This window comes from Lampetra fluviatilis, chromosome 21 (genome assembly GCF_964198595.1).
Source record: "Lampetra fluviatilis chromosome 21, kcLamFluv1.1, whole genome shotgun sequence".
In the NCBI taxonomy this organism is placed as follows: domain Eukaryota; kingdom Metazoa; phylum Chordata; class Hyperoartia; order Petromyzontiformes; family Petromyzontidae; genus Lampetra; species Lampetra fluviatilis.
The window spans coordinates 8872427-8896499 of record NC_136295.1 but is presented as its reverse complement, the minus strand read 5'-3'; the positions used below and the strand labels follow the sequence as shown (position 1 = coordinate 8896499).

The following is a 24073-nucleotide window of genomic DNA, read 5'->3' as shown; positions in this document are numbered from 1 at the left end:
CCTCAGAGGTAGCACAAACTGTAGACGTCGACCTCGAGTTTCCCCCAGTGGCCACCGGGGTTAACGTGGGAGCCGGCGAGGTTAGCGGCGCCAAGGCCGAACGGGGTGGTGCTAAGCCTGGCGGTGCCACCGCCGCTTCTGGGGCAGCCGGCGCGAGGACCGGGGGTGGCAGCATGAAGCCCGCAGACGCGGCCGAGGGCAGCGGTGTGAAGGCCGGAGCCTGCAGCATCACGTTTGAGGGCGGCACCGAGGGAGCGGGCAACAGCTCGAGCAACAAGCTCAACGGCGGAGTCACTAAAGGCGTCCCCAAGGCCGCGGGCAGCAACGCGAAGGCGGCAGGTGGCGAAGGGACGACCGTAGTGAAAGGGAATTTACCCGAAGAGCTGAGAGGTCGGTGATTCTGCTGTGTTTTTTGTTGTTGTATTAATACTAACAAGGCGAAAATACGTGAACGCTGAATTTGTTTTCGTGACGAGCACTTATTACCATCTTCTACGTATTATAGCACCCTCCGGAAAGTAAGCCACATGGCCAACTCGTGCCCGGTATTAGTACAGTCATGCAAACCTGCTCTCACACACGGACACACATATGCCTGCCAGATTATAAGATGCACCCTCACCTTTTTCTTTAAAATATAGTTGGAAAAAATGCGTCCTATTATCCGGAGACTATGGTATTAACTGAAAACCTACACCTTTACTTAAAGTACAGTATTTATGTTGAACTTCTTTCACGCCTGCTGATGTCTTATCACCCTCTTCTCAACAGGTGATTGATTATGGTGAAAGTGATCGCTCCATATCTGACAAGTTAGAGTGTGAAGAGATGTAATGTACGTGTGTTGAGCTATGTGAGATACGTGCAGAGGCTTTAAGAATAAAATGTCGTTTTCTGCCTAATGTATCCCTTATTTTAGTTGGTTACCTATAAACGAATCGTCTTTTTTCACCAGCGTTATGCTTAACACGTAGGCTTTCGCGACCAAAATTATTCATAATCAACGTTTTTGGGTTTAGATCACGTTATTATAAAAATTGTAAATGTTGTGGTTTCACGCTTCAATACACCAGTGGGCTAAAGCAGTGAACTATTTGTCTTTTGTCAACGTGACACTTTTTTACTGATTGGCCGTGTCGGGTGTTGGAGGGTTACGACACATTTATAAATAACGCGATCTAAACCCAAAAACGTTGATTATAAAGCGTTATGCTTATCAGAATCTTTGTTTATCCTGGAGAAATCTGATGAGCAATGACGTTATTTTTGAAAGATGTCCAGTAGCTCCACAGATGTCCGGTGGGCATCGTCATTATAACTGTACCCTTACAGATGAATCGTACGCTAAAACATACTATGTTCATCCTTTACCCCGTGCGCATCTGATAGCCACACACACGGGAGGAGACTTCATGGGCAGTGCTGTCCTGGGTCCCGACGGGGAAATCATCAAACTATCTTTGGTGAGAGCCGCCTATTACATCGACGCGAAAGGGCAAGACGGCGCTGGAGATGTGCTCGTGTTTAACGTGAGCATGGAGCACAACGCTGCGGCACATGAGCGGCAGTGGAACGCGCTCCTGGGGGCCTCGCAGCGGAGAGGAGGAGACGAAGGTACGCCGGCCGCACCTTTAGCACCACGCACAGATCTTGATCGCTGCTATAAACGTCCACTCCGATGAGCCGGCTTCGTTGAGCTACTGTTTGTGGCCAAATTTCGATTTAGAGCTTTCGTGACTGCAGGGATTCATCTTCTTGGTTCTTTCGGTAAAGTCACGTAGAATGGAAATAATAAAATAATAAAAATAAAACATTATAAAATAATTCTCACGACGTTTCGGCCTGGTCGCTTCTGAAAAATAGCTCAGTGGGCCTTACCTGGTAAAAAAAAAAAATGCTCGTTTTACAAGACAGCAGCAATCCTCTCGGGAGAAAACGAGTTAATGTTTGCAGTGGGAAGTGAGGTGAGATCGCCCCGTCTGTCTTTTGTTTAGGCTCGCCTTGTTAAAACAAATGCTGCCATTTGTCCTGCGCAGTAAAATGTCTCTTAAGACTGCAGTGACACGAGTGGGGAAATGTAAAGCAAATATTTGTATGTTTGTACGGAATAATGGCATCGCGGTTACTGTGCGATGAACTCGGTGGTGACCTTGCTTCAATTCCTGACATTGTTTAACAACAGTGGTGAGTGATATATGAACCTGTTCTGGACCTCTGCTAGGTTGACTCGTTGTGTAAACATCAGCGCTGCAAAAACTAAGATGGTCTCTTGCGCAATGACAGTCTTAACATGTGTTCTGCTAAAAGCACTTGCCCCAACAGTCTATATGACTAAACAATAATCTTTGTCTGTGTGTGTGTGTTTAAAAAGACGTGAGGTCAGTCGAGTCTGGGGTGATGGAAGACGAGGATTACCAAGACCTTCCCGTTTCCAACAAACAGAGCCCACGTAATCCTATGCACGAACTCACTGCCACAGATTTAGCGATATTGCACACATGTCTTTTACTAACCACTGTTGCATTCTTTCAGGTGACATTGACACTGATAAAGACACAAAAACTGAGAAGGGGACCACTGCTTTTTCTGCTGTTTCCCAGGTACAAAAACACGCGTGTTCATAACCATCATCATCAATCGCGGTGATTTATTCTCTGCTTAATTAATGCTTCCTTACCAAGTCTCTATAGCTCATGGTATTGAACTTCAAAATTAGACGAATTTTCAACATTCAGAGCCGCAACTTGATCAATGTTTTTACTTTACCATTTGCATTGTTTCCCTTTTGCTCTCTCTCTCTCTCTCAGTTTCACAATCTCATTCGCTCCATGTATCTCTACGTGACATTTTCATAAGTTGTAAATAATCGATACTCGCACGATTCGATACATGTATCGTGAGCGTGATAATTTAATTTTTTAGTCAAATGAAGCGTCGCATGCCTCTAGTATCTACAGCAAAGCGAGGGCAATGATGCGGTCTGATGTCATTTATTTTGTTTCTGCACGTTACCAGGGAGCTGCCGACAGTGGATTGTTTGTAACGAGTCCCGTAACAATGTCTGAACTGACGGAACCTGGCACGGTCATGGGTGAGCTGCTATTTTTGTTTTCTATTCATGTTTTTGTATCTGCAGTCAAGAGGCAAAGGATCCGTTAGAATTACTTGCAAAGCAATTCATCTCTTCCGTTGTTAGAGAATGGCCTGCAGAAGCAATTATCACAGAGCTACCATTGAGATTCCTTTCAAATGACCTCTACCCTACACAGCAGGGGGGAATAATTTCCCCGCATACCCTGACAGTAAAATCAATATTTCAATTCGTAGAACTGGAATTCAGTCAAATCGCTATGAGACCTCCTTTACCAGTGGCAAAATATAGTAGTAGGTTTTACCCTTTAAACTGGTATAAAACTGACACCTTTATACAAGGCATCATGTTTGCAATAACCACAACACAAGCAGTCAAAATGCAAACAAAAAGAAGCAACTCTGATAATGGTAATGATATGCACGCCTTTTGGCGTCATCTGGTCCAACACCAATGGAGACTAGGCTCTAAGGAAAGCTGTCTCGGGTGTGGACCAATCAACTTCAAGGACAGTGCATATCATTACCATTATCAGAGTTGTTTCTTTCAGTCAAATCAGTTTGCAGTACTAAATGTCGTAGAGGTTGTTTTTTATAATGCAGTGGCCGGCTTGACACCATCAAGCAGTCAGGTGACGACCATTGCTCTCATAGGGAAATGACTACCCTCTACCACGTGTGTAAAAGGGGATGGTAGCAATCGCTCTGTGATATCCATTTCTGTGGACCATTCTCTCATTGGTGAGCGGCCTGAGACCATAAATTCGCTACACTTGAGAACACTGGTTTATCACGAGTGGTTGAAACCTAGTTGTGGCGTGAGATCTAAACGACAAGTCACAAGCCCATATACAATGCGTTGTGATGGGGCCAACTCTGGTTGTAAAGGAGCTAGCGAGTGTGTGCGGACACAGCAATACAATTACACGTATTGTTGATGTGCAGCTGGGCATTAAAAACCACAATCACGGCTCCTGCGCTAGGTAACTGTAGCTAATCTGGGCAGAATTAAGCCTAAGCCCTTGATGAATTTAAAATATAATTCCACAGGTTGAACCATGTGTGAGATACAGTGCAGAATGTGTTCACTCCTTTAAAGGAAATGGGCAAGATTAACTCTGCGTCTGAACAGACAATTGAGTGCATAACAAATCTAAAATTACATCTTTAATCTGCTGTTATTAACCCGTAAGAAAGAAGAAGTGCAGAATATGAAGGTTTACGTTTATGCTTATAGAATGGTAAGCTAGCGTAATACAATTGTTGGATAATTCATGAATTTGGACGATTAAAATGACACTCGGTACAGTTGGTTACAGTTGTGTTTCATCTTCTTGGTTCTTCCCTTCTACGTGACTTTACCGAAAGAACCAAGAAGATGAATCCCTGCAGTCACGAAAGCTTTAAATCGAAACAGTTGTATTTGTTTGCTGTAGAAGTAAACTTTGACTGTAGTTCAGGAAGGACAACAACTTCAACACATTAGTAATTTACGTTTCCATTAAAATCAAACAATATATAATATGTGATGCTTCGGGCAATGGGCCGTCATCACAGCAGTGTAAATGTTCCCTTCCACAGCTTGTCAACAATGTCATTACCACTTGCTTCTTGCTTATAAAAAAACAAGTGCTCACATTCGGTGTGTAAAAATTCAGTCCCTTACAAACCATGATTCTATGAATTGTCATGATTCAGGGTGGCAGATCGATAAAAAAAATCGATACTTTTTTACGTCACATATTTGCCATCTCGTTTCTTTTGTCATTTTGTTCTCTCCCGTTTGCCTAACTGAAAGATTAGCATATAATCTACACGTGTACAGCCCTTTTTGTTCATAGACTGCTGGATGAAGGCCTTCCCATACTCTGCGGGTCATGGGGGGGCTACTCGACCACACTCCACCGTGCTGGCCGGTGTGGGTTTGGTAAAAGCGAGGAGGAACGAGTATAACCCGTAAAAACAAAGTTTTTCACTATAAATCCTTTATATGCGTGGCGGCTAGAGTCCTCTCGTCCTCTGGCTTGAGATGGCTGCCACCTATGGGTCAGATGATTGCATGGCAGCATTAAGCAATTGGTAATTAAATATAATATTTTTGTCCTAAAAGTGTAAAATTTTGGAAAAAAAATTTCACGAACATTAATTGTCACGCACAACGAGTCTGTGTGGAAAATGTCAGCTCGATTGGATCACGGGAAGTGGGTTAAAAAACGACCGAAAGATTTGCACGGTCCTAAGCAAGCAAGCAAGTGAACTTAATATAAAGGATTTAAAAAAAAACGCAGGAGTCTAGAAGCACAGCACAGCGATGGAATTGTTCAGCATTGCCCTGTGCCGCCCGCCACGTAGCTCCCGCAGCCCTATGACAACCCTTGTTCGGCGTCAGAGAAACAAAGCCCTGGCTGAACCGATGCATCGTGAGTAAAATATCGTGGTTTTGTATTATTATTGTCGTAATTTAATGAAATGTTTCAGCTTTGCCTCCGGCGTCAGAATCGATGGTCAAGGTGGAGTTCGACACGTGGAGCCGCGAGCTCAACTCATCGCCGAGTCCCAACGAGACCATTATTGTAGAGGACGGCCGCACCGGACGAAGGATCGTGAGGTCGCGGCAGACGCCAACGCAGATGGGACCTCCAAACAGGAGCAAAACGTCCGTCTCCATCATCCTACCCTCCCAGGGTGCGTCATTTTTTGAGCGGCAGCCATCCCGAGCTGTTCCCCCTTCGGATTCATGCAGGATGTATGCGTGTGTGTTGAACTTCATTCGCACTGTACCTAGCCAATCGCGTGAATCGGAGGTGTGGGGGAAGGGGAATGTAAGGATAATGAAATGCAACGGAGGTTTTGTTTGTGTATATTTGTAATAAACTACTAGACAAAGGTCTGTTTGTATTGCCACCATCATCATGGGCCATTGCCCATATATTTCTGGATAAAAGGCTTTAACACACAGTCGGCATCTCTAAAGGTCCTGGGATGCCACAATGCATCTTGTAAAATAATATTGTATTCTGATTTGAATTGGTACATCTTTCTTTTCCGTTTGCCTGTAGGTATGGATGATCCAGAATCATTCCGTTCCGATGAAGACAGCTCGAGTGTGCTCTCAAATGCATTTAAAGACTCAAAGGAACAGCAAATGAATAATCACGTATCTGAGACCAGCCAGAACCATGACAGGCAAGAGCATTTATTGAATTTGTCAATCTAAAAGTATATTTAGCACATATTGAAAATGTGAATTCTAAAACCATGTGGCTTAAAGCGAACACACTCGCACAATATGCTGCCAAGCTGCACCAGTGTCTTCCTGATCTGAAATAAATGTGGATACGTAAACATGAAACCAGGCCATGTTACGCAGACATAACCCAACTTGAAATGTACTCATTTCATCCTTACAGTCGTGGTGGGATGAACTACAGGGGGTAATTATGTGCACACAGCAAGGGCCTTTTTCAACACTAGTACAAGCTACGAGCAAAATACGGTGTGGGGAAATAATAAAATAATAAAAATTAAACATAAGATAAAATTCTCACGACGTTTCTGCCACAACGCAAGCAGCCGTCCTCAGGTGAAGAACAGGTCTGTCGGAAAGACAGCGTCCTAATGAACACTGCTAAGCTTGATAATTGTTTTTTTGCCCTTTTATCTGGCAACAAAACTGACACCTTTTTTACAAGGAGTCATGTTTGCATAGACCACAATACCTGCAGTCATAATGCAAACAAAAAACATAACTCTGATAATGTATGCACTGTCCTTGAAGTTGATTGGTCCACACCCCAGACAGCTTTCTTTAGAGCCTAGTCTCACATGGTGTTGGACCAGATGACGCCAAAAGGCGCACAACTCAAAGACAATGCACCATCAGAGTATGAGAGCTTGGGGTAAGCATTTACACCATTGGAACTTCATTTGCCAGTAAAAAATATGATAATTGTTTTTTTACCCAAGTATCATATTTTTTAAGCTGGGTCAGAGGAGGAGAGAGCATTGACAAAGGAGTTTACATATCATTGATATGACAAAGGAGTTTACATATCATTGATATGACAAAGGAGTTTACATATCATTGATATGACAAAGGAGTTTACATATCATTGATATATAAACTCCTTTGTCAAGGCGCTCTCCTCCTCCGACCCAGCTTAAAAATACGCTGCCAAGCTTAGCAGTGTTCATTAGGACGCTGTCTTTCCGACAGCCCTGTTCTTCACCTGAGGACGGCTGCTTGCGTTGTGGCCGAAACGTCGTGAGAATTATTTTATTATGTTTTATTTTTATTATTTTATTATTTCCCTTCTACGTGACTTTACCGAAAGAACCAATAAGGTGTTTATTTTGTTTTTTTTCGATCAAATATACGCTGCCAAGCCTGGTAGTGTTTCATTAGGACGCTGTCTTTCCGACAGCCCTGTTCTTCACCTGAGGACGGCTGCTTGCGTTGTGGCCGAAACGTCGTGAGAATTATTTTATTATGTTTTATTTTTATTATTTTATTATTTCCCTTCTACGTGACTTTACCGAAAGAACCAATAAGGTGTTTATTTTGTTTTTTTTCGATCAAATATACGCTGCCAAGCCTGGTAGTGTTTCATTCAGACGCTGTCTTTCCGACAGCCCTGTTCTTCACCTGAGGACGGCTGCTTGCGTTGTGGCCGAAACGTCGTGAGAATTATTTTATTATGTTTTATTTTTATTATTTTATTATTTCCCTTCTACGTGACTTTACCGAAAGAACCAATAAGGTGTTTATTTTGTTTTTTTTCGATCAAATATACGCTGCCAAGCCTGGTAGTGTTTCATTCAGACGCTGTCTTTCCGACAGCCCTGTTCTTCACCTGAGGACGGCTGCTTGCGTTGTGGCCGAAACGTCGTGAGAATTATTTTATTATGTTTTATTTTTATTATTTTATTATTTCCCTTCTACGTGACTTTACCGAAAGAACCAATAAGGTGTTTATTTTGTTTTTTTTCGATCAAATATACGCTGCCAAGCCTGGTAGTGTTTCATTCAGACGCTGTCTTTCCGACAGCCCTGTTCTTCACCTGAGGACGGCTGCTTGCGTTGTGGCCGAAACGTCGTGAGAATTATTTTATTATGTTTTATTTTTATTATTTTATTATTTCCCTTCTACGTGACTTTACCGAAAGAACCAATAAGGTGTTTATTTTGTTTTTTTTCGATCAAATATACGCTGCCAAGCCTGGTAGTGTTTCATTCAGACGCTGTCTTTCCGACAGCCCTGTTCTTCACCTGAGGACGGCTGCTTGCGTTGTGGCCGAAACGTCGTGAGAATTATTTTATTATGTTTTATTTTTATTATTTTATTATTTCCCTTCTACGTGACTTTACCGAAAGAACCAATAAGGTGTTTATTTTGTTTTTTTTCGATCAAATATACGCTGCCAAGCCTGGTAGTGTTTCATTCAGACGCTGTCTTTCCGACAGCCCTGTTCTTCACCTGAGGACGGCTGCTTGCGTTGTGGCCGAAACGTCGTGAGAATTATTTTATTATGTTTTATTTTTATTATTTTATTATTTCCCTTCTACGTGACTTTACCGAAAGAACCAATAAGGTGTTTATTTTGTTTTTTTTCGATCAAATATACGCTGCCAAGCCTGGTAGTGTTTCATTCAGACGCTGTCTTTCCGACAGCCCTGTTCTTCACCTGAGGACGGCTGCTTGCGTTGTGGCCGAAACGTCGTGAGAATTTTATTTTATTATGTTTTATTTTTATAATTGTATTATTTCCCTTCTACGTGACTTTACCGAAAGAACCAATAATATGAATCCATGCAGTCACGAAAGCTTTAAATCGAAAAATGAAACACGGTGTACAAAACAAATTAATCACTTACCCAATGTCTGATACATACTTCCCCAGACTGCCAATCCTGTACGCACTTATACTTCTCTGAACAGCGGCGATTAAGGTGTGCATTTGCGTTGACAGTTCGTGCACACAAAAATAGGTTGCGTTATGCATTTCAGCAACCGCTCTGACATTCGAGGCGGTACGATCATCACTAAGCGACGTTTTATTTGTTCAGTGAAATGTGTGGAATGGGCTTTAAAAACACTATTAATCTCGTGGCAGATCAGCACAAGAATCTGGAAAAAACAAGGCCGTTGTGTCGAAGAAAGGTAAACGCCCCGAGGCAAGGGACGACAAGGACAGGCGTTCGGCAAGGCGCTCTGTCGAGACGCGGGAGCGCGCGTCCGTGCGGGAGGGTTCGACGGGGGAGATGAGCCACACCGTGGCAAGGCGGCCTTCCAGCAACGACCCGGACGACGCGTGGGAAGACAGCGTGGGTGATAACGCAGAGGCGCCCTCGAGGGCCGTAAGTAACACAACCGAGGCACGTGGGAGGTGGCAAAAGGGGTCGTCAAGAGCACTGAGCTAACAATGCTGAGATCCTCGGGGTTTGAATATGGCATAGCGGTCCATGATTTTAAACAAGCACTGTCATGGGTTCTCGAGATCCATGAGTAATGCAATGCTGAACCAATTTAATAAACCATAGGTATCACCCGAGGCGTCTTATGAGGTGGCAGGGTGTTAAAGAGGTCAGGGCACTGAGCTGGCACCACCAGGATACTGGGCATAATCTGGTGCAGCCACTCATGAATAAATTGGGCTCTCAAGTGTGAGCTGATGGCCTCAGTTGGGTCACCAATGACTACGCAAAAAAAGCCCATCGCGGTACATTGGTTTTTCATTTCATATAGATAAATACCAGCATGTGATAATTATTTAAAGTATTCAATGTGACAAACATGTCACAGCAAGTGCGCCTCCTAGTGTGTGGTTAAAATAGTTCTTGTGGGGAGCGTTATCGTGCAGCGGTTCGCGTGCTGTGGTACGAACCCGGCGACACGGGTTCGGTTCCAGCTCACGGTGATCACCAGCAACGATTATCTGAACCGGTCCTGGGCCTCCCCTTTTAGGTCGACTCAGCCTCAAATGAGTACCTGGCGCGGTGTTTAAACATCGCCACGAGGGAGACATAGGCGGCCGGGAGTGGTGCTGGCTTTCATAGGTGCAATTGCCCCTACAGTCTGTAAAGGCTATACGGGGGATATGTCTTTAAAATAGTTCACTGGATCGGATCTCAGTGGCAGCCCTGTAAAAAAAAATCTGCTTCTGTGAGCTGTTCTCGAACACGCAGGGCTGCAGCGCTCTGCAATATTTCCAAATGGATTCCTCATCCCATGGCATGACACCGATCGCGCAAATGGATTAAAATTGGGTTTAGAGACACGTGCTGCTAGTTTCAGCCAGGCCTATCGTGGTGTAAGCAATAATATATGGGCTATCTATTTAATTAATTATGATTCGATTCCTCGATTAGTTGGACAGAAAATAGATGGGGAGAAAAAGCTCGCTTTTTTCCCACGTGTGCCGCTGGACGGGAGGTGATGGGTGGGGATGCATGATGTCTTCGGCATCATCAACCGCGTCACACTGAGCGTCGGATGTTGGGGGTGACCGCCATTTTAAACGGGGCCCCAGTAATCGGCTGCACCAAAAGTGGTCGATTATCATATTTCGTTGATTGCACAACTCTGTGGGTGAATTGTCCCAGCTCTGTTATACATGGCGGTTTGAGGGCTTTGCTGCCAACTTGTAACATCAGGGATCCGGTGCCAATTTGATTGGGTTGTGCAATTGCCAAAACTCGCGTGTTTTCTTTGGACGCAGGCACCATCTTGGTCTGCTGTGTGCACGCACAGAAGCATGATTTTTAAATCAGGATAAAACTGTGGCAGACCCACATCCAATGGGGGATTTTATTATCTAGGATAGATGGAGACATAATAGTCAAGAGGGCACACACAGGGTCGGTGGGGGGGAGGTCCATTAGACCATTACGGTATTGGCACTGGCATTAAACCGCTTCGTGCAAAGGGCTTCACAGTCATGGTATATAAGTGGGTGACGTCTACGTACCATGCTCAGTTTTCATTATTCCTGAGGAGCCGAGTGGCTCAGGACCAGCACACCGTAGATATCCTTGTTCTTGATTTTGGGTTTCGGCCACGTGTGATTAAACCAATTACCAATGACTGCACAAACCAATCGCACGAAATTTGGGCATTTTTTGACTACGCTTAAGCCTCCACCCTTAAAAAAAACAAGTTTGACAAGTGATGACCAATTTTTTCAGAGCATTAAAAGGTGTCCCTAGCGTCGATAAAGAGGGCTATTGAAGTGGCATCAGAGGTAGGTATGTGACGTCATCTTCTGGGTGATGCACTGCTCGCTGTAGAGTTGCAAATGCTATAAATAGGGGAAAAATAAAATAAAAGCTCCGTATTTAATTTTCTATAATGGAAGCATTGCAAGCAAGTTGTTATTTGTTTGTTATTAGTGCCTGTGTGTTTTATTCTAACCGTCTGCTTTGTTTTGATTGCACAAGGAAACGAGAATCGCAAAAGAAACGAAAACTAAAAAGTCCGAGGGCAGTACAAAAGCCAAAGCGAACGAAAATGAACGGAGTGCTTTTGTTGTAGGTGAGACATTATAAATGACTTCCAGCGCCTAGCTTCCAGTCGCACAAGAAACGTTACACATCCCCTGTCCTGTTTTTATTCTACGTAACTCTTAGCTTCAGCTGCATCCAGTTATGTAATGTTGGATCAACCCGTTGATACGATTCTTAAGATTATAATTATAATAGAGGCGATCATTTCAGAGGCACGTGGAACCACAGGCAAATGGCATAGGCAGCCAGGTGGTGATTGAGCACTAAATTCCCCCCCCCCTCCCTGCAAGATCTGTGGTCCTCTATATATTGAGATGTTATCGGCCAATTAATGAGTGTTTACATGATGCATATGTACAGCCATTTTGTCAATCCACTGCTGAGTAATAGTCTCCCCACACCATGCAGATGGTGGGGGTTATACGAGGCATACTTTGCAGCACTGTTCAGTGTGGGATGAAGGAGATGCATAGACATTGGAGCAAAGTATAGAACAACGGATTTGCTACACTGCCCTACACTGCAGCGGCAGCCCACAAAACCTGTTTTATGCATGGTGGACGCTCAACGCAAGCACCATCCAGGCTCAACGTCCTACTTAGCCTCCGAGATCTGATGAGATCCTACGAGACCGTCGAAAGGATACAAATAACAGTTGTTTCTTTACGAGCGCTATTCAGTGCATGTATTGCGAGTGTGAGAATCGATGTTCAAGCAATTATTGGACACTTGACAAACCGAGACGTCCCATCTCAAAGGATCGCCGCACGGGCGAAATATTTTCGACACGTTTAAAGAAATGCGCCTTCACGTTCCCCCCCCTTTTAGGCAAACCCAGGAAAACGAGGAAGAGTGAAGCGACGCAAAAAGGAGCCGATGGGGAAAAAGCGCCGCCTTCGTCAAAAAAAGAATCCGGTGGCGAGCAGAGGAGGAAGAAGTCATCGCTGCGTTCTGCGGGGCCGCCGCCAAAGGATGGCAGCAGGGGAACGGACGATCAGGACTCGGGGGGAGACGACGACTCTGCTTTCCAAGACGACGAGACTGATCGGCATCGCCAAGGAAGAAGGGGGAGCCGAGCGCAGGCCCGCAAACTGGGCAGCCAAACGTCGGAGGACCAATTTGTTGAACCTGGCAAGGAGGTGAGGAACTCTGCTGAACAGTGCTGTGCTGTACAGCAAAACGTCGCACATTTAGCCGTTACATATCCACCTGGTCAATTAACTGACGCCCAGTGCTGTATTGTGCATGGTGTGACTGTATATAATTTGATATATATGTTCACATATCTGACCTTAAATTTCGATTTAAAGCTTTCGTGACTGCAGGGATTCATCTTCTTGGTTCTTTCGGTAAAGTCACGTAGAAGGGAAGTAATAAAATAAAAAAAATAAAACATAATAAAATAATTCTCACGACGTTTCGGCCACAACGCAAGCAGCCGTCCTCAGGTGAAGACCAGGTCTGTCGGGGAAACAGCGTCTGACTAAACCTGGTCTTCACCTGAGGACGGCTGCTTGCGCTGTGGCCGAAACGTCGTGAGAATTATTTTATTATGTTTTATTTTTATTATTTTATTACTTCCCTTCTACGTGACTTTACCGAAAGAACCAAGAAGATATCTGACCTTTTCACATATCTGCCTATATCTCAGTCCCCAGAGGCGGGTATGCATTGTAGTACTGTGCCAGATCAATCCGAGTACGTAAGTAAATTAGTTCCTATCTTACAGTTACATGCTAATTTCTCACATTAACATCACCAGCTCCGGCCACTGCTTTATGACCCTTGAGCTACACCCATTTCAAACCTTTTAAAACAGTCTGCCTCAGCAGCAAACCATGCTTTCCCACCTGATGACGGACGCTTGTGTTGCGCCCGAAACGTCGTGATTTATTTTATTTTATATCTACGTGACTTTACCGAAAGAACCATAATGTATAAATTAGTTCCATGACATAGTCACTCTCTTGAAGATGGTTATTTGGAGGTGGCCTGATGGACCAAGGAAGGGTTTGCATGCTGCAACGGCACTACTCACATCCTGGGTTCATATCCTGGCTGCCACCTGTGATTAAATTGGTTTCTGACGTATAGGGAGTTCATGGACTCAGCAATGACTGCACAATACAACCGTCACGTGATATTGTTTTTTTTACTTTTATTTCGCCACGTTCCATCTGTTACTGATGTTTTTCCGCGTCGTTTCTCTCCATTCCAGTGCCGCCCTCTGCACTCCATTCAGTCCATATTTTCTTTCAGGCACACATTCTGCCTCTGTTGCCTTCCACTCGTGTTGCCATTGCTTTTCATGATTCCCATTTGATGCCATTCTCAGACTCAAGATTTTATTTGAGCTGGTTTGACCAATTTAGCAAACCAGCCCTTTTAGACACGGCTAGTACCGTAGCAGTTTGCATTCTTTTTTTTATATATATCATTGTTATTCTTTATTCATATTTTTTTCAATATCGGGTGAAGCCACTTCTGTCATGCTACACTTCTTTTCACTTGAATTTTGGGCAAAACACTACTACGTGGCCAAACAAAAAAAAATTGCGATCATAGTATTTGCCACAAGTAAATATTTTTAATATTATCGTTTGATATGGCTCCTCCAACAGGATCGTCTGTTGGAGAAGTCACGCACAGCTGAACACTTGAGTACCGTCACTGGCAGTGCACAATATCGTTTCATATCGTTCTGAATGGAACTTGGTAAAGCCCCGTCCTGTACATTCCACCTTGCTGGTCTCGCCAAGGAACGTAAACCTCTGAAGGGAACGCCTCGAAGCAACCGCTTTTGGCTCGCCATTGAACAACAACGGTCAGAGCAACGGTCAGCGCATCTGAAAGCACGCGATGCGGCTCTCTGGAACACTCTTCTTTTCGATATTAGGAAGCCCCTGGAGCCTATGCACTTTAAAATCATCTAGATTGAAAATTCCTTTCTTTGAAACTGCTTTTTGTGTTCAGTTTGTTGTGCTTCCCCTGCACCTCTGATTAGCACGGTTGGCGACGTGTGAAAGAAGTTCAACATACGGTACATTACATACACAGAGGCTAAGCCTACGCTGTCCAAATCGAGCAGCTGAGAGATTCGAACCGCGTGCGTGCGCGAGCGGCAGCCGGGGTCGGACGGGCGATCTCCGGCCTTGTCGGAGCGCGAGGCTCGGCGGGCGGCCCAGGCGGAGCAGCGGCGGCTGGAGGTCGACCGGCGGCGGCAGGAGAGCGAGTCGCAGCGGCTCCACGCGCTGGAGCAGCAGGACAGGGAGGAGGTCATGAGGGCAGAGCTGGAGGAGGCACGGCTCCGGCGCGAAGAGGAGGCGAGGTGGGTGAGGGGGACGGGACTGACGGCACCGCACAGGGCCCGGCTCTCACTGCTGGCACCAAGCTAATACTGCAGCCGTGACAGCACGGACAATATGTGCAGCATTGCTGTGCGGCTACAAAATTACGTTTAAAAGGAGGAAATTGTATGACGGTAAAACAAGAGTTATTTGTTCTCCTGCGTACGCAGCCCGCCTGTACTCCTGTACACTTGGCCAGTGCGCACTCTTACGTAATCAGCCAATACATTTGTGTTTAGTTTGTTGTCTTTCCCCCGCTACGTATGGTGTGAAAGAAGTTCAACATACAATACGTACTCCGACATACGTATCCAGTGCATTCTCCAACTTTAACCAGTACATACTCCTACACATTCAGCTCGCGACATAGTCTCACACCTCTTTTTTCCATTGCACAACCCAAGCCATGCCAAGCTAGCTCCGAACAGCTTAGGAGGTGCCATGATGTTTTTTTTCCACGAGTTAAGTTAGTTAATCCTCTTCATCCCCTATGGGACATGAGGCCACAGTGAGTTCCCTCCACTTCGTCCTGTCCTTGGCAACATATTGAGCCTCACCCCAAGAGAGCTTGATCGCTGCTACCGGCTCGTCCTACGCTGTCTTGCGCCGCGTGGCCTCGGGTCTCCCAGGTTTCCTTTTGCCCGGTGGTGCCCATCTTAGGGGAAATATTTTGTCCTAGTCCATTCTGAGTACATGTCCGAGCCATCTGAGTCACCGTCCCTTGATGTTTTTTTTTTCCACTACAGAACCAGAACTGTGATGTCGGCCTGCCGCTGCCATCGCACGCAATTAGCGATTTGAAACGCATGGGGCCCTGCTTTTGCCTCAAACCAGATTCAATTGTTTTGAGGCCAGCATAGCGTGGACTTGGTACTGACACATAGCCAGTGGAAAGCCACCTGTACCACGATGGCTCGGTGCCCACGCGGCTTGGATGTGCCAGTGACGAACGAATAGGGTATGACCATAGTTAACCGGCGCATACTCAATCTTATCGTCAAAACTTTTGGCCATGTGTCCAGTTTTGACGAGCTATCTGAGCTGTTTGCCAAGTGCCCTTTCCCCCCTCCTTGTCCGACTCAGGCAGAAGAAGCTGCAGCAGGAGCTGGAGCGACTCAAGGTGCAGGAGCTGGAGATGAAGCGGATGGAGCGCGAGCGGGCTGAGCGTGAGCGTGAGCGCCGGCAGCAGGAGGAGCACCGTCGCAGGGTACTCGAGATCCAGCGCAGGAAGCAGGAGGAGGAGGCCCTGAAGAAAGGTGAAAGCCTCGCACCTTCACTCTTTCTCTCTCTCCTGTATCGAGCACATTAACGAAAACTAAACTATTTTTTATTTTACCAGGTAAGGCCCACTGAGCTGTATAGCTCTTTTTCAGAAGCTACCTGGCCTCAAATTATAGCTGAACGCAGTGGCGTATCGTGCGGAAATTTATAACAGCCAAATACTCTAAACGCATGTTGATTCTAAATGGAGGGAAAAACCAGAGGACCCTGTGAAAAATCCACACGACCATGGGGAGAGAGACATGCAAACTCCAAATATACAAACGTCAGGGTCGGGATCGAACTCACGACCTCCTGTATACCAGGCGAGGTAGTTAACATCTCACCACCAACATGGCGGGTGAAGCATTGTCAACGGATACCTCTGTTGATCGACCTTGCAATGCACGTTGCTGGTTGGTGGATCGTGTGCGGCGAGGTAGAGTGTGGGAATTCTTATCTCTTTTAATCCGTGTTACTCTTATAATGATGTCCAGTGAATGAACTTACGGATACAGCAGTGGGGGGCAGGAGCAGTGGTGCAAACGTTAGCGCACCCCATGTCTCGCATCAATGATCACGTGTCACGTCAATGGCAAGCAAAATCTAAACCCATCCTGGGCCCCAGCCCCCTTCACCATTCGAAATTTACCAGAGTGGAACAAAGAACCCCCGTATAGCCTTTAACAGACTGTTGGGGCAAGTGCTGTTAGCGAGCACCTATGAAGGCCGGAACGGTACACGAGGGGGTGGGTGGCCAGCACCACGCCTGACCGCCTTTGTCTCCCTAGTGGCAATGTTTACACACCGCACCAGGTACTCATTTGAGGCTGAGTCGACCTAGGGGAGGCCCGGGACCGGTTCAGATAATCGTCACCGGTGTTGGCCGTGAGTGGGAATCGAACTCGTGTCGCCGGGTTCATAGCGCAGCGCGCTAACTGCTGCACTATCGCTCCCCACGGCCAACCAGAGTGTAAGAGCACGGTCACACTGACACTATCGAATACCGCACGAACGAACCGGCAATGCCGGCGCGCTCTCATCTCCGAATTGCAGCCGAGCAAGAGCGGCTGGAAAGAGAAGAGGCGGAGCGGCGAGCTGAGGAGGAGCGGATGCTGTCGCAGATGGACGAGTCGGAACGGCTTGAGTACGAGCAACGGAGGCGGAAGGAGGAAGAGCAGAGGAGACTCGCGGAGGAGCAGAGACGCAGGGTGATGGAGGAAGAGGCTCGTCTCGCCATGGAGGAGGCGATGCGACAAGCCCGCTTTCTGGCCAAGTGAGATCCGCGCATCTCTGCCGGGGAACTGCTTCACAAAAACTCAAACGCATTTGCCAATAACGCTGCACAAGAGAGGAAAAATTACGTGATAGAGAACGTTTCTGGCAATGGCCCTTCTTCGTAGCGAAAATGTCACCGGTTATATAGTTTTGCCTTTTAAGGCAGTGGTGTTGACGAACGTGTTGAGTCTGTGTTTATTGTGCTTGTGCACCCACTGCCAATGCAGCATCACCAAATAATGTATTCAATACTATACAAGTGGGTTTCAGAGAGTCATTATTTCCTACACTTGATGATATGATTTTTTTTTTAAAGAGACATAACACAGCGTGCACATTTTAATTTCTGAGCACTGGTAATATTTGATGAACTCGTCCAATATTATAATAACCTTGTTTAACGGTTGAACCCGGTGGCTTTCGACTGAAAGTCCAATTAGGCAGCCTATGGACAGCAGCCGCTCCAAAAGGCTTCATAAATCAATGAAACGCAACGGATCAAAGATTACACATCTAACGAGCATGAATGTGACCAATTGCGCAACCAGTGAACAAACCAATGAGAAGCCACGACCGTGTTTAAATCACGCGGCCAGCAGTTTCTTTTATGGCTCCCTGACCCGACGTCGTGAAAACCTCTTTACAGGCAGCAGGCGGAGCTGGAACGCCACCTCATGTTCCACCGTGAACTGTGGCTGGAGACGAGCGGGATGGAGCAAACGCAGGACGTGTCTCGGCCGTGGGTCTACTCGTACTACGAGCTCCTGCAGATGCTGGGGCTGCAACGGCCAGAGCTGGAAGCAGGGCAGCACGTTGACTGAGCCGCTAAAGGTCCCACCGACAGGGAAATGTCATATCCTGGGTCTCACAGGCCGAATGCCCGTCCATGGTTTTATTTCATATGACCCATCGGTCACAGGAGGCCTAATATTTCGAAACGGCCCGCAAACTATATGTATCCATTACTACAAGCATCTTATCGCACTAATCCGACACCAGAAGGGAATATATTTGACCTTGATACACCACCGTGTTTCTAATTTTAGCATTACACTCAGGAACTTCTGAGTGTACAGGGTGGTCTAGATGTCGTGACCCGCACCGTGAGACACCACGGTGGCTAGGAGCTGTTGACTACCTGGCCTGGTATACAGGAGTTCGTGGGTTCAATCCCGACCCTGATGCCCGTATATTTGGAGTTGAGATATTCTCCCCGTGGTCGCGTGGCTTTTTATTTAGGTCCTCTGGTTTTTCCCTCCACATTTAGGTACATGCATTTCGAGTATTTGGCTGCTATACATTTTCACGCAATAATCCACTTCGTTGAGCTATCATTTGGGGGCAGGTCGCTTCTGAAAAAGTTATATAGCTCAGTTGGCCTTACCTGGTAAAATAAAATAAGCAGTTTAAACAGAGCTGCGTGTGGCCTGCCAAGTGAGTTTTGATGTCCCATTGGAAAGTAAAATGTTCCCCCACCCCTGCCCTTGAAACGTGGTCACCAATGGTTGCTCACTTTCACTAACTGCAGCTTCAGTGCTTCAACAAATTTCATCGAATTGTCAAATTGAGTTAACGTTCCATGTGTACTCGATAGGGTAACAGTCGATTTTAATATAAAGCATCACAGCACTTAAATCTACATATGCGTTCATTGCTAATAGCCCATAAAGCTAACATACTGGCATATACAGTACATGAAATGTTAATAATTAGTAGTTGAAGCCATTTTTATAAATATAGAATGTTCATATTTTGGGTTGCTTCACAAAGGTTGTAACTGCCAAAAATGTTGCTTAGAACCTTTTTTGAGTACCTCAAGAAGGGTAAAGCTGTTTTGTAGCTTGTTTGCACTAATATATTCTGATTCAAAGCAAATGCTGAAACATATTCTTAGTATTTCCAATCTACGGTGTTTTACTGCATGTGGTATTCGTAGATCTTGTTGTCGGTAGATTACCGAGTGAGCTCATGTGGTGGAGCATGAAATAAAAGGGAGTGCCAGAGATATAAATCCATGTGATAAGACTTGTACCAAGACTGAGAAAATCCAGGTACAAAGGGTGTACACAGTGCAGTTGTCAGTAAAGGTTGGAGTCCATAACGGTTCTTTAGCGAGTCCACTTAATTCTAGACTTGAAGCTTTCGTGACTGCAAGTATTCATATTCTTAGGTTTTTTCGGTAAAGTCACGTAGGTAAAAAATTTAAATTAATAAAAGTAAAATAAAAATCACGACGTTTCGGAGGCAACACCTGAAGACGGAAGCTTGATTTTTATTTTTATTTTACTTTTATTAATTTACATTTTTTACCTACGTGACTTTACCGAAAAAACCTAAAAATATGAGTCCACTTAAACTTCTCATGGTGCTGGACATGCAAGAAACATTCTAAAAGAAGCACTCTGTTGTTGTATGTCGTTGGCATATGATATAAATGCTATGTGGGGGAGACGAAATACATGGAAAATGACTTGGAGAATTAGCGAGTATGTAGAGTAGATCCAAGGGGGAATGTGGTGTGTGACACTGGGAGTGCAGAAGGGAAGACGGAACAGTGGCTACTCCATGCGAACAAGTTCCCATATCTGGGGTTAACCTCACAAGACAGCGACGTTCAACACAAAGTGAGTCAAAAAGTGTGAAGTAGAGAGAAGTGAGTGGAGTGTTATGTGAAGAGACGACGCCACTGAAGATAAAAGACATGTAGGATGTTGTCAGACCTGTGCTCACGTATGGAATAGAAATCTGGGTTAGAAAGAAAATAGAACTACAAAGCAACAGATATGAAGATGCTAAGATGAGTGCTGGGACCGATTAGGAAACACATTGGCAATAAAGTTGGAGGGAGGTTAGTGACGCTGTTCATGAAGCCAAAATTTATAGGAAACAAGCAAAGGTGGTTTCGGTCACGCAGAAAAGGAAGCGATGAGTAGGTTGCAACAGGAAGTAGAAATTGCTGGCAGTAGAGAGCAGGATGGATGATAACAGCGAGGACATGAAGGAGTTTAAGAGTCAGTGGGGCAATTGCTGGAGATGGATAAAAATGTAAAGAGGACAACGGCAGACCTCAAACACTTGTGATCGATGCCAGCAATGAGTTGGTGTTTTACCTATCAGTAAACAATCATTTTGGCACAAACTCTATGTTTTAAAATAATTACTGGAATTTAGAAATGTGCATCCTATTATGAGATTATAACCGTACACAACTGTATTATTGCAGGTTTCTTTGTTGATCAAATTACAAAATACACAGTATACACAAAATACACAGAATTTTGTTTGGTAATAATTTAAAAAATCTAGAGAAAAATTCAATCAATTATTCTTTGCAAGCTGTGCCAAGGGCATGCTTCACCCATCAAATATATATACAATTGCATAACAGCTGGGAGATTCCTGCTGGCTTCTGTGGGCTGTTCTGACACATGGGGCACACCGCTCGGTGAGATTTCCAAATCGATTATTTATCTGACATTAAGATGGCTTAATTGAAATAAATTTGGCGAGAAAATTTGCAAAGCCTCCAGTCATAATGCTCCCCAGTGAAATGTTCGAAATTCTCAGCTAAATTCAAATACATATAAGAACACGAAGACACACGAACATTGACCGAACATTTTATTTAAGTTGAAAAAAATTCACAGCTACTAGTTTCCTTTGAAAATTACTGCTTCAGCACAAAACCTCTATTCTGAGGGTTATTTTCAACGCAGCTTGCTCAAATAACACGGAAACTAAGTCGTAAATATAGCAAATATTTTACGACAAATGTTTTCAAGTCTGGCATCTCATCTGCAAATTAACCGATGCGTCAATATTAAAAGAATTCCAGTACACCGACTCTGATGTTCATTTCTCAGTCAGATGCATCCGGCTGCAGCCTTGTGAACTTTGCCTGAAAATTACACTTGTTGCTGTTCAAAATGTTGATGCCGTGCTTCTCAAAGTCATAGCCAACGCTCTGGAGGACTTGCAAGCGGTGGCTCAGCGTCTTCAAACTGAACTCCAGGCAACGCGGCCTCTCCAGCACCTGGTGGATGGTGATACCCGAGGCCAGCAAGCAACGCAACTTCTCCAGCAGGTTCTCCAGGGAGAAGTAGAGGAAGTACGAGTACTTCTTGAAGAACACCTTCACCTCTTGGTCGTTGCAGCCTTGCTTAAGGCACTCGCTCCAGAAGGCCTCCAGCTTCCTCTTGAGGCTCTCGCTGGACATGTCAAGCGCGTCGGTGCTGTTCGCCGTCAGGAAGCCGAGCAGCTCCTTGTCCGTGAGCTGAAGCCGCTTCACCAGGAACTCCATGTTGGTCTTGACCCGTTTGGTGCTGCGGATGAGGATGTACACGTTCCGCGAAATGATCTGCGCGAGGGGTAAAACGAATTTGTGAGTCCACAGCGTTTAGAACGAATGTGCACAGTACCATGAAGACCCATCTAAAATCTAACTTAGTGCATTTAAAATGTCTCTCAACTACTATTCAACGTAAAAAGAAATATAAAAGGTAAAAACACAGCTCTTAGTAGTTACTGGAGTTACTGTATAGTACTCTGGCATTTATGTGCAGCAAGGAGATGCGGCGAACAAGTCAGTCATTGCTTTTGCACGCTGTCCCATTTATATCTTTAAGGCATGTGATTAAAAAACTAATTCCAATTTTAATTCAATCTTTAGGGGTTCCCCCCCCCTTAAAAACAAACATCCCAATGCAGGACCCTCCTAGAAAGAGATTTGAGACTCAGACCATCCTGGGTCAGTAAACAAAACATTTATAAACAACAAAAAGACTCAAACCTGTTGCACAAAAATGTCGGGGTCGCCGCCTTCCAGCGAGACGCAGGTACATTTCAAAAAGTCCACCATTTGCTTGTTGAGCTCCGGGGTGTTGGATAACGCCCTGGGCGCGGTGGAGAAAATGCGCAAAATGTCCTTCTTGGCGAGCCCCAGCGACGTGAAGTACTCGATGTTTTCCGCCAACGTGGCGTTGTCCGAGGAGCGGAAGAAGGCCTCCGGGGAGCGCATGACGATTTTGAGGACGTCCCCATCGGAGTTGAAGAATTTTCTCCACAGCGCCCACCGCTCCTCCAGGTGTTCGGCAGAGCGGCTGAGGGAGCGCGGGTACCTGCACACGATGCTGGCCACCACCTGCTGAGAGGCCCCTTTGCCCTTGAGGAAGTTGATCAAGTCGACGCTGCCTTTCAGCTTCTTGAGAACGCCGAGTGCCTGCCTGTGGAGTGCGAGATCCACTCCAAGGTCGTCGAGCTTCTGCATCATCTCGGCGGAGGGCTCCGACACACTTGCGCGGGCCGCGGGATGACTGGTTGCTTGACAGCAGCGAACCTGACCCTTCCCGCACACTTCAAGGTGGCCGATTGCTTTCGAGAGGGTACGGGGTACCATCCAGCGATTTTGTAAATGGGTCGTTTGTACTTTTAGGTAGAAGAAGCATCCTTGTGCCACGATCCTCCTCACGTGAAAGGGCTGCCTGCCGAGCATGTCTGACGCATCAGAATCCTGTTGGAAGACAGAACCCACAGCGCATTAGAAAACATGGACACATCCGTCACCAGGTGAGTTTACCCGATATGTTTTCTAGCCCATTTGACGCCTGGGTAACCATTAGTGGTTTTCACATTTTGTAATGGCCCAGACTGCACAAAGATGCCAATTCGTTTTAACCTGATTATTTAATTTAACACGTAGGATTTCGCAACTGATATCCATAAGAGGTTTTTAGGTTAGATCGCGTAGATATAAATGTGTAGTTAAACCCGCCACCACCCGACACAGCCAATTAGTAAGGTTTGTCACTTAAACAAAACATGCCAAATCGTTACTAGTTCAGGACATCGGTGTGTTGGAGAGTAAACCCACAACATTGTGGTGTGTTGGAGAGTAAACCCACAACATTGTGATGTGTTGAACTCGTAACGAATTGGCCCGTTCTGTTTACGTGGCAAATTTTACTTAATTGGCTGCGTCGGCTGGTGGCGGGTTTAACGACACAATTATATTTACGCGATCTAATCCAAACAAAACCTCTATTGTGGACAGCGTAACGTTGCTGCACAACGCAAGCCGTGGTTGCATAACAACACAGCACCGCATAATGTACAGTGACACATGTGCCAATCATCACAAAGCCTCGAGATGATTAAACCGACACCTGCATCGCACACACGAATCGCGGCTGGACTCTGTACTCACCAACGCGAGTCGCCACACCGCACACCGAATCGATCCCACTCGCCCACAAAAACTGCAATTGAGAAATATCCCAAAAAACAGCCCTCTAATAACGACGCCGATCAGAAGTTAAGCGCCCGGCGATCACAACAACAAACCACCACCAGCACCACAAAGCAACGATGCATTCATGGAGCAAAACGAATTCGGCGGGCACTTTAGGAACGAACCCCTCTCAACAACGTTAAGGGGTAAAATAAATGAACGCGGCGCATTTGGGGGACGCACATGGGGCACCGCGCGCACGTGTCTACGAACTAGATCCGGGGCACGCACGTGGCCAGTTCACGGCCGCCCGCCCGCCCCCTTACAAAGACAAAGGTCCCCTGCGTACCCTGCAACATACTGTCCGGG

General features: G+C 45.6%; 2 protein-coding genes across 7 annotated transcripts in view; one reads left to right on the top strand and one right to left on the bottom strand.

Moving 5' to 3' along the window:
- KIAA2012 (KIAA2012 ortholog) overlaps positions 1–21104 on the top strand; it is a 35035-nt gene extending 13931 nt beyond the window's left edge. For 5 of the 6 annotated variants that reach the window (XM_078866005.1, XM_078866006.1, XM_078866008.1 and 2 more), the window contains 14 exons: positions 7–390; positions 1390–1614; positions 2372–2449; positions 2533–2600; positions 3016–3091; positions 5569–5775; positions 6150–6276; positions 9205–9448; positions 11528–11621; positions 12422–12732; positions 14713–14921; positions 16024–16196; positions 17257–17476; positions 18125–21104. In XM_078866005.1, the coding sequence (XP_078722131.1) occupies positions 7–390; positions 1390–1614; positions 2372–2449; positions 2533–2600; positions 3016–3091; positions 5569–5775; positions 6150–6276; positions 9205–9448; positions 11528–11621; positions 12422–12732; positions 14713–14921; positions 16024–16196; positions 17257–17476; positions 18125–18299 (2591 nt within the window). In that variant the 3' untranslated portion in view covers positions 18300–21104. The remainder of the gene's footprint in view (positions 1–6; positions 391–1389; positions 1615–2371; positions 2450–2532; positions 2601–3015; positions 3092–5568; positions 5776–6149; positions 6277–9204; positions 9449–11527; positions 11622–12421; positions 12733–14712; positions 14922–16023; positions 16197–17256; positions 17477–18124) is intronic. The other variant, XM_078866007.1, reaches the window with a different exon arrangement.
- On the bottom strand, positions 21095–24039 carry MTERF1 (mitochondrial transcription termination factor 1). The gene is made up of 3 exons (XM_078866011.1): positions 23681–24039; positions 22268–22987; positions 21095–21835 (listed from the first exon to the last, which is right to left on the bottom strand). Exons 2-3 carry the CDS (start codon positions 22967–22969, stop codon positions 21338–21340), a joined length of 1200 nt encoding a protein of 399 aa, XP_078722137.1. The 5' UTR covers positions 22970–22987; positions 23681–24039; the 3' UTR covers positions 21095–21337.
- Between the last annotated feature and the right edge of the window lie 34 nt (positions 24040–24073).

Excerpts from the sequence above, each read along its gene's own strand:
- MTERF1 (XM_078866011.1), bottom strand. The coding sequence starts at position 22,969 with ATGCTCGGCAGGCAGCCCTTTCACGTGAGGAGGATCGTGGCACAAGGA. Across the intron at positions 21,836-22,267 it reads CCGACATTTTTGTGCAACAG|ATCATTTCGCGGAACGTGTA; the intron begins GTTTGAGTCTTT and ends CCCCTCGCGCAG.